The sequence below is a fragment of the Mytilus galloprovincialis genome, chromosome 14 (genome assembly GCF_965363235.1).
Source record: "Mytilus galloprovincialis chromosome 14, xbMytGall1.hap1.1, whole genome shotgun sequence".
NCBI classification, from domain to species: domain Eukaryota; kingdom Metazoa; phylum Mollusca; class Bivalvia; order Mytilida; family Mytilidae; genus Mytilus; species Mytilus galloprovincialis.
In genome coordinates this window covers 46092777-46103617 of record NC_134851.1, presented here as the reverse complement: position 1 = coordinate 46103617, position 10841 = coordinate 46092777, and the positions used below count along the sequence as shown (strand labels likewise).

The following is a 10841-nucleotide window of genomic DNA, read 5'->3' as shown; positions in this document are numbered from 1 at the left end:
CTAACACTTCGACACAGTTCCAAAATTTCACCGTCGAAGTGTTTGCAATAACTGCACGCTTTCTAGCAAAAACAATTGTGTATTTTAAAACTACATACTATCCGACATTGGGTGTGCCAACTTATTAATCAAAATTTAATTGATATAAACAAGGAAATGCAACGACTAACCTTTCAAGCGGCGAGTTCGACTGTAACTTCCGGTGTGTGTATATCCATCACGTGATTTTGATTGTACCCCTTGATATATATGATGCATTCATCAAAATATTATTGTATTCATTTATTTAAGATATGTTTATGTGCATCAACTGATAACAAATGCAATTATAACATAATAAAACAATTTCTTTATTAAAATAATTAGTTTGAATAAATAAACACTTAAGTAATGAATAGTAACAAAACTATCTTACAACAGTTGAATGCAAAATATGAAATTAATGCACTGCAGATCAAATAATTATGAAGTGTGTTCCTGGTTCGAATGTTTATGTAAATTAAGCTTCATGGCTTCAAAGCGGGAGTGAACTTTCTCCAAATTGATGGTAGATTGTGCTTCTGACTGGAATGGTTGTGTATATATTGAAGCATTTGTGACAGAGGAGGAACGAGACTTTGAGGATGGTTTAGATCTGAAAAATAAAAGCATAAGACATATTCAATCTGAAAAAAAAAGAATGTGCATGCAATGTCAAGTAAGAGATGCCAAATTTACCAAAGTGATATTCAAACTTTACATTGATGATAAACAGATTACTCATTAGGCCATGGAAAATATGGAAAAAAAATAATTTTTTCAGTAATGGGTCAAAACTCTTATTTAAAATTAAAAAGTTCAAATCCTTGGGAACATGTGTACTAAGTTTCAATTTGATTTGACATCAACTTCATCAAAAACTAAATTGACAAAAAACTTTAACCCAAAAAAACTGTAACCTAAAACAGGACAGACAGACAAATGATCAAATGGACGCACAGACCGAAAAACATAATGCCCATAAATTGGGCATAAAAAGAACTTGCATGCAATCTCATGTAAAAGAAGTACAAGATAACAAAGGGATATTCAAACTCATACATTGAAGATAAACAGATTAGGCCATGGCAAAATATAAAAAAAAACAATGAAAGGACAAACGACAGTCAACAAAACACAAATATAAACCAGGAGAACAACAAGAACACATAAAGTATACCAAAGCGAGAAAAGTTTCAAAATGAGAAATATGTGTCTGAAAAAATTTAACCCTAAACTGGAACTAGATAATAACTAGCATAGCTAGGTCTAAATATCAATTAAAGCAGGCAATTCATATATAACATTTAAACAGTCGTCTAGATACTGTCTTTTGATGATGATGAGGCTTCTGTCCAAGTTTTATAAAACTCCTTTAATGATTGACAAATGTTTTACTGAACCTCAATTTCTTTTGCAGGTATGACAATAATATCATTGGTCAATAGTATGTTATCTTACCTGACAGGATGTCCCCGTCTGCCCCTTTGAACTATTTTAATAATATTTTTGTTATTGGTCATTTCTTCAGCCAGTTTTCCATCCAATGTCGGAATATTCAAATCAGTTTCAGGACAATTCTGCAACATAGAATAAAACATGTATGTATAAAATACGAATCACAAAATCTTTGTTATTTTCTTTAGTATGTTTGTTTTTAAATTTTGATTTTATTGATCTTTCCTGTTAATCAAATAAAATAAAAACCCTGATTTTTTTTTATTCTAATGAATGCTTTGGTGTTTGAACTTCTAGTACACAGGGTAACAAGCTGTAGGCAGACATCTTTGTGTCTCATTGAAATTGCTATCTCTGACCCAACTTGTGTTTAAGTCATATTGCTATCTCTGATCCAACTTGTGTTTAAGTCATATTGCTATCTCTGATCCAACTTGCGTTTAAGTCATATTACTATCTCTGACCCAACTTGTGTTTAAGGCATATTGCTATCTCTGACCCAACTTGTGTTCAAGTCATATTGCTATCTCTGATCCAACTTGTGTTTAAGTCATATTGCTATCTCTGATCTAACTTATGTTTAAGTCATATTGCTATCTCTGATCTAACTTGTGTTTAAGTCATATTGCTATCTCTGATCCAATTTGTGTTTAAGTCATATTGCTTGTGTTTCCCCTAAAAGCCAAGGGCCTGGTGAAAAAGCAACAAATATCAATATTTAGTAAGTCTTTTGTTTGCTCTAGGCAGGGATTAAATCTGCAATATGAGTAGAGATAACACCACCACAAGACTGTGAGGTGGGTCTAATTAGAAGCAACTGTTTTCATAGCATTAATTCAATCATTTGACGATTACAAACTTTATAAGTATAAGAGTCCTGAGCATTGATGGCCAAGTGGTCTATTTAGTCAAACTACTGCATCACTAGCCTGACAACACTGAGGTTGTGAGTGCAAATTACACACAAGGCAATTGCACTGGACTCCAATCTTAATTGACTAGGATTGTTACTTTTCCTACTGAAGGTTGATGGTTCCCTCAGGGCAGAAAATAGCACAATAGTGTGGAAAGTGGCATTAAACACCTATCAATCCATCAGTTTGTCATAGATCCAAAATTCATAAATACAGAAGTGAAAGGTCCATCCAAACTTTTTTGAAATCAAATGTAATGTTGTCAACTTGTCAAATACAAACAGTATACTTACAACAAGAATTTCTGTGCATTTCCTTCTTTCTAACTCACAGGCTAAATGTAAAGGAGTTAACCCTGAGCTGTTTTGAATGTTAACAGTCATATCATTAGGATCTATTTTTAGTAACAACTCCATTATTCTGAAGTTGTCTCCCTTGAGTAGACAAGTATGCAGTGAAGTGGAACCATCCATGGAATTAACAGCACATATATGATTGATGAATCCATCTGTGATTAAACAACAACAAAAATATATAGTTTATTAAATCTTTATTTGCATGGCAGGTGATATTAACCCTATTGAGGCCTTTTGGGAATTCAAGCGATTCAGTACACATGAAACTTTGAAGCAAATTATACATGAAAAAAATAATACATTAGAAATAAATTCTATATTCAATTCAGCAAAATCAAGGCAAATGTATCAAGTTTAAGAAAAGTTTGGTAATTTCTATGACATGATATAAGAATAATTAAACAAAAAAGAAGAGACACAACAATTTCTAAAGAAGGGTATAACAAATATGGTACGGTCTGTGTTTTTCTTTATTGTTTTTACAAAAATCAGGTATATGTTTTACATTTTTTCTTATTGGATCCTTTAATAATTTCTTTGTATATTGTACGAGTTATGCTTATTTTCTAGTCTCTGGTGATATGTGTCTTATTGACTATCATACCACATCATATTTTATTTATAGTCAGAGTAGACATAATTTTCAATGGTTATCATCCACTAAGCGACCAATTTGTTTTGGTACAGTCATGACTTTAACATACTTTTCTAATTCCCCAAATCATGTTTTATTATTCCTTTAATTTACAGAAATATACATTTTCATTCATATCTTTTCTAAATTCTTAAAAGAATTGTAAATAAATCATCCAAACATTGATAACGTGACTGGTTTCTGCAACAGACAGATACATATAAATGGCAATGGTATTTTAAAACTCTGTGTACCATACCATGATATATGGATAGTCCTGATGGGCGACTAATATCTTGCAGTAAAGACTCAACTTTTCTGTTTTCTACCACCTCAGATCTACAACTTTAAGTCAGAAAAGATTAAATAAGTGTTACCATAGCAACCATTCAAAACAAGGAGTGCAAATGCAGATCAACCTATACTGAAGTAAAATAGACAACAGTTGAATTTCATACGAATTATATTCACTGAAGCATCTGTTGGAAGATAAAATTGAATAAGAATACATAATCAAAGAAAAAAGTAAACAATAATGGTTAAATGATTAATTATATATGTTTAATACCACTTACAGCAACATATGGCTATATCATAACAGCCAGCTTTATTGTTGGTTGTCCAAAAAAAATTCCACAAAATTTATGCATATTTTGTATGAAGAAGAATTGTCAATATTGAAAGATTTTCAATTCATATTAATGACAAAAAAGTGTATACAAAAATAAGAAGATGTGGTATGTTTGCCAATGAGACATCTCTCCACAAGAGAACAAATTACCAAATGACACAGAAATTACATGTTGGTCACTGTACCGCCTTCAGCAGTGAACAAAACCTATACCTCATAGTCAACTAAATCCACTTTACAGTAAAGAGACAAATCTATGTGCAATCTCAGTGGAAGAGAAACTTTCTTACCTCATTACTGGAGAGTTTCTCACAACTGGATAATAAGTATAATGAGGTTCACCTACAACAAATAAAACAAAGTAATTTATGTTATAAAACTTTAAAGTTAACAATACCAGTAGTATATGCTTCAAACAATATTCTAATTCTATTTTTATTTTGTTCATTATTTAAAATACAGCCATTTTCTTACATTACATGCTTTTTTAATTAATCAGTCAATGATAGCAAAATATTAGGCTTGAATGATGTTGAAAGCTGTGCATGTGGTCCAGACTTTTTTTAGGAAAAATTATTTGTATATTGAAATTGAATGAAAAGGTCTGTTAGGATTGTTGTTTTATTGCCTACCTTCCTGACTATCAGTTCTCACAGAGTCAGTGTCCAGAACTCCAGAATCATTATCTGAGTTGTCTTCTCTGGAAAGACAAGACAGTTTCAGTTATTTCAGATATATTTGGTATTCCCCTATTTTAAGTTATCGTCAGTTTATTTCATTTAATACATAATACATCGAAATGACAAACAAGTTTTCTATTTATAACAAAATTGTGTGTTTCTCTATAACTAGACAAGTATTTTTTTTCATAATTTGAACAGATATTCAAGTTTCAAAATCCCAGTTTTAATTTAAGGTAGCACAATACAAAGATTTTTTCACTCCCAATCAGAAAACTTTAAACTGATGTAATTCATTTCATCCCTCTTTATATTTTATAAATGAGGTACCAAAAGAAAAAAGAAAGATTAATCTTTCAAATGGTGATTTAAAATGATAATTTCATTATGACATAATTATTACATAATTAATTATTATGTAATTAGTTGCTATATTGTGATGTCCACACTTGAATGAATTTAGCATCTTTGTTTTTCATAGCATTCCAAAATATTTTATAGATTCTTGAACAACACAGCTTGACCTCCAAAACCGTGTCTCAGATTTCCAAAAGCATCAATAGAAACAATTTTATACCCAATTGAATTTAGTGGTCTCTTATGAATTGATGTTGCAAACTTCATTGAAGATTTATGAGAGAATGAAATAAAATAGGAAAAATCTGAGAAACGGTTTTGGAGGTTAAACTGTGTTGTGCAAGAATCTATAAAATATTTTGGGATGCTATGAATTACAAAGAAGCTAAATTCATTCAAGTATGGACATCACAATATGGCAACTAATTACATAACAATTAATTATGTTATAATTAAAGAACCTTAGTGAGCACGCTCACATACCCCACGTCCCCACATTGTCATTGGAGAAATTAAATAAGTATAAGAAAAAAAAATTGTATAAGAAAAAATATTGAATAATAATTTCCTGTCAATATACATAGTATGTCCTTATTATCTACAAAATTTCATGAAATTCTGTTGTGTGTTTTCAGAGGAGTTGAGATGACAAACTGTTGCAGAAGTACATTGAGGCAAATAAGTTCAAAGGGGCATAACTCCTAGAAAAAAAATTGAACCATAATTTCCTGTTGATATGCACATCTACATAGTATGTCCTTATTATCTACAAAGTTTCATGAAATTCTGTTGTGTGGTTTGAGAGGAGTTGCGATGACAAACTGTTGCAGTAGTACATTAAAGGAAATAAGTTCAAAGGGGCGTAACTCCTAGAAAAAAAATTGAATCGCAATTTCCCGTCGATATGCACAACTACATAGTATGTCCTTATTATCTGAAAAGGTTTCGTGAAATTCTGTTGTGTGGTTTGAGAGGAGTTGCGATGACAAACTGTTGAAGTAGTACATTAAAGTAAATAAGTTCAAAGGGGTGTAACTCCTAGAAAAAAAATTGAATCGCAATTTCCCGTCGATATGCACAACTACATAGTTTGTCCTTATTATCTGAAAAGGTTTTGTGAAATTTTGTAGTGTGGTTTGAGAGGAGTTGCGATGACAAACTGTTGCAGTAGTACATTAAAGTAAATAAGTTCAAAGGGGCGTAACTCCTAGAAAAAAAAATTGAATCGCAATTTCCCGTCGATATGCACAACTACATAGCAGTTCCTTATTATCTGAAAAGGTTTCGTGAAATTCTGGTGTGTGGTTTGAGAGGAGTTGCGATGACAAGAAACAGGACTGACGGACTGACGGACGGACGGATGGACGGACGGACGGACGGACGGACGGGTCAAAAACATTATACCCTCCGCAACTTTGTTGCTTGGGGTATAATTATGTCATAATGAAATTATCACAATTTGAAAGATTAATCCTTCTTCTTTCTTTTGGTACCTCATTTATAAAATTTAAAGAAAGATGAGTGGAATTACATCAGTTTAAAGATGTCTTATTGGGGATGAAAAATCTTTGTATTGTGCTACCTTAACTATGCCTTTTTATACTACAACAAATTGTCCAGTTTTTCTGCAATGATATATAATTTCTTTTACAAAGGAAATATAAAATGCAAAAATATTACAAGAGGCTATCATCTTCTGCAAAGGATTGTGGGTAAACAGCAGACTGTAACAGGAACAGAACTACATCAACATTACCAACTTTACATGCTACCATTAGTGGAGTGTTACCATGGTGATCTCTAAGGTTATGATCAAATCCTGGCTGTAAATAAAATTTACATCAACATTACAGTGAGTTGCTTGTAGGTGTTATGGTAAAATTTTACCTATAGCTCAACCTGTTTTTAAAATTGTCAACACAATAGGGACATTTAAATTGACTAGTTGGTATTGTTAGATTTAAATCTACCTTGATGCTACCTGTAAAAAATTTTATTCACCTAACCAAAAGTTTCAGCATGCTTTTTTCCTGAACTTTTTTTTACCTAGGATTATTCTATTGAGAGATTTTTATTTTACTGTCATTCAAAATCTTATGAGTGATCAAGCCAAACAAGAATGACTATATAATATATTTTATTTTCTTGCAGTTACATGTAATTTAAAATTGCATGACCTAAAATGCACTACATTTCATCTAAATGTTTGCATAGCCACTACTAGCAGTGTTTAATACCCTAAATAATCCAGTCGTAATATTTCACTCACTTTAATGAAACCTCAAAATCATATTTGAATAAACAATTTCATTAATTTATTTACACTAATATTTGACATCTCATCCAGAATTCCAATGATTTTAAATAATTCCCAATTTTATTCATTTTTCACTACTTCACTAGATTTTTTTCTAAATCCATAGTATAAATTCTGATTAACTTCCAATTATATACATCCTAATTTAACAGGTGCAGAATCTATACATAATTCAGAATCATTTCCATTACTATATTCCAAATAGTTATCCTCACTTATATTTTGTAATATTTTATTTATATTTTTACTATATATCACCTGATTTTAATATATCCACAGTAAACATTTTATTTCATTTCCTATAATAAATTTCCAAATCAAACAATATTTGATTCAGAATTTTATAATGACTATTTCCAATTTCACATTCACTTAAAACATTTCCTCATGTTAGGAATATTTTAGAATATTTTACTTTCATTTTTCACTTTATCACTAGATTAGACTATATCTGCATTACTTCAACATTTTATTTCATTTCCTATAATAATTTCCAAATCAAACAATATTTGATTCAAAATTTTATAATGACTATTTCCAATTTCACATTCACTTTTAAAAAACATTTCCTCATGTTAAGAATATTTTAGAATATTTTACTTTTATTTTTCACTTTATCACTAGATTAGACTATATCCACTGCATTACTTTAACATTTTATTTCATTTCCAAGATCCCATTTAAATAGGGAATCATCTTAAATTTGTAATAGATCCCAAAATTAATAATGAATATTTCAAAAATCACATTTAAAGCCACAGAAACATGTTGGATGAACTCACACTATATCTCCTACTTGAATTCCAGTTTTGAAATCTTTAAATCTTTGACATAACTAAATCCCATCGTATGAAAAATTGAATTCCTTTAGTGAACACAGCATTTTATGCACAAAACTCCCACTAATATTATAATAGATTTCAAAGAAAAAACACAGCAAGGTATACTCCAAAATTATTTCGAATTTTATATGTACAACATCATATGTAAGCCCCACAAAACGGTTTGAATGAATTATTTCCTCCTTGATGTCCTTCATGACAATAAAATCTTGAAAGAAACACATCACATTTTAAGAAGCAAAATTGCTATAAAAAGTCTGAGTCGTGAATTCAAATAAAATAAATCCAATACTGTATGCACAATGACACCAAAAGATTTAAAACATTGCAAATAATAATCCAAAATGAGAATCTTGAAGGGTCATGTGAAGAAAAAAACAACATATCCCTCTGAAAATTTAAACTGTAAACACCCTGAACAGCTATTTCTTGTTTCACTGGCAGCTGGACAATACTATGTATAAGGGTTCGAATTTTAAAGAAGCATTTTGGTGTAAAAACAGTTTAAATTTTCAAACATAGTAATACATATTTATTTTAATCTTTTACTGATTTAGAATTTTAGGTAAAAAATAGATAAATCAAATATATCAGGGATTTAAAACAATGAAAACCAAATTATTTTCTTCCCTATCAATTTTTAATAGAATAATCCTAGGTAAGAAAATCTTCAGGAAAAAAGCATGCTGAAACTTTGGGTTAGGTGAATAAAAATCTGTACAGGTAGAATCAAGGTATATTTAAATCTAACAATACCAACTGGTCAATTTAAATGTCCCTATTGTGTTGACAATTTTAAAAACAGGTTGAGCTATAGGTAAAATTTTACCATAACACCTACAATCAACTCACTGTAACATTTTCCAAAAGTTTGTGCTTTTTTCTTTCTCCCATATATTTCCAGTATATAACAGGTAAACTAGGAAGTTAATACAGTGAAACCTGTCTTAAAAGAATCTTTCATAAACCATAAATCTGTCTTCGCCCAGCATGTTCTTTTGAGTCCAGTCGTCTCAAATGTAATGCGTTGTGAACCTGATTAAACAATTAAAACATTGAAAACCAAACATAATCTTAAGTCCCAAAGAGATTGGATTTAGACAGGTTTCACTGTACAGCCACTAAGTTACGTCCTAATAAAAATATTTTGACAAATGGAGGAATTATAATAAACTGTCTTCTGCGATCTTTCCATTATAAATATTTGTTTCTCAAAAAAAAGTAAATACACAATACTTTTTTACATGTGATCTTATTATTTGTGTACAACACTGTGTCTAAACCACACCGGCAAAATTTGCTCGGACTCGATGGTATCTAACATCCGGCACAATGACGGAACACCAAAAGACAAAAGAAAGGTAGGTTTCTCCTTATTTTTTTATTTTTTTTATGATATCGAAGAATATATATACATATACAACTATTTTCTATTGTGAGATGCAATATTTTCTACAACCGTTCTATATTAACGGAGAAATAAGTCAAAATGCATGTCAAAATGACGATTTGAGTGAACCTTGCCTCGAAATTGTTTAATTTCTCGTTAAATTGTTCACATTGTACGGAAAGAAAGGTACGGGAAGATAGATATTAACACGGAGATTGCAAATTTAGTTATTATGAGCATCTCCATAATTGTATCTCTGTGTATGGAACGAAAGAAATGGGTCATGTCAAAATGGAACTGGTCAGTTTCATCAATGTATACAACCCGGTTTCGTCATAGATTTCAAAATGCATAACCCGGTTTGATCAAATAAAAAAAATCATAATCGCATTACATTATAATTGATTATTTAACTTCAGCGTTCACAAGGAGTTTTGTGGGTCGTTGGAAAACAAGTTCGTTCACCGGATAACGGCTTATTATTTATATGAGTCTCAGATTCAAATAAATAATAAGCAAAAACTTGAATTCCTACTCTTATAGAACACAAATATTTTAATTTACTTTGCATTCCAAAATTTTTTAACAGCATATTCAGATTAAAGCTCTCTAAATATGCGTTTTCTATATGAGTTATGGGAAAATATGTTGAACATGTTTAAACTTGAAATTAAAGTTTACGGTCTTAAAAATCGAAACACACAATTGATATGTGATTTTCTCGCACAAAAGGATCATCAGGACACCTTTATAAGTAATCTAATCATTCTATGCATGTAATCTTTTCTACAATTGTTAAAAATAAATCTTCTTAAGGATAAACGTTGATAATAAGACAACTGTATATGCATGCATAATCGACATAGAAAATGAATGTAGGATTACAACTACCATGCATTAAAATAAATTTTTTTATCCCTTATTGTAACTATACTGCTATGTACAAATTAGTATAATAGTCTCAGGTCATCGACAAAATTCAATAATAATTATTTTGTTAACATTACTAAAAAAAACGAGTCTGTACTGTCGCCGTTGTGTTATGATGATCGTACACTGACATTGGTCAATATATTTTGACAATGTATACTGACAGACGGATTCAGTTTATTTCAAAGTGGACATAATTCGAACAACTTTTACATACCGCCGAGCGTGGCAAGTCGAACAATATTTTGATTATTTTTTGCTTTACAAAATTTTTAAATACAGGAATCAATATAGTTTTGGCAACCAAAGGTGGG

General features: G+C 30.5%; 1 protein-coding gene across 2 annotated transcripts in view; it reads right to left on the bottom strand.

Moving 5' to 3' along the window:
* Positions 1-447: 447 nt before the first annotated feature.
* Positions 448-10841, bottom strand: part of LOC143059546 (uncharacterized) — a 38124-nt gene continuing 27730 nt past the window's right edge. The window contains exons 18-24 of one of the 2 annotated variants that reach the window (XM_076233063.1): positions 6729-6871; positions 4644-4711; positions 4302-4353; positions 3640-3725; positions 2684-2898; positions 1480-1598; positions 448-634 (exon numbers count right to left, since the gene is read on the bottom strand). In XM_076233063.1, the coding sequence (XP_076089178.1) occupies positions 463-634; positions 1480-1598; positions 2684-2898; positions 3640-3725; positions 4302-4353; positions 4644-4711; positions 6729-6871 (855 nt within the window). In that variant the 3' untranslated portion in view covers positions 448-462. The remainder of the gene's footprint in view (positions 635-1479; positions 1599-2683; positions 2899-3639; positions 3726-4301; positions 4354-4643; positions 4712-6728; positions 6872-10841) is intronic. The other variant, XM_076233064.1, reaches the window with a different exon arrangement.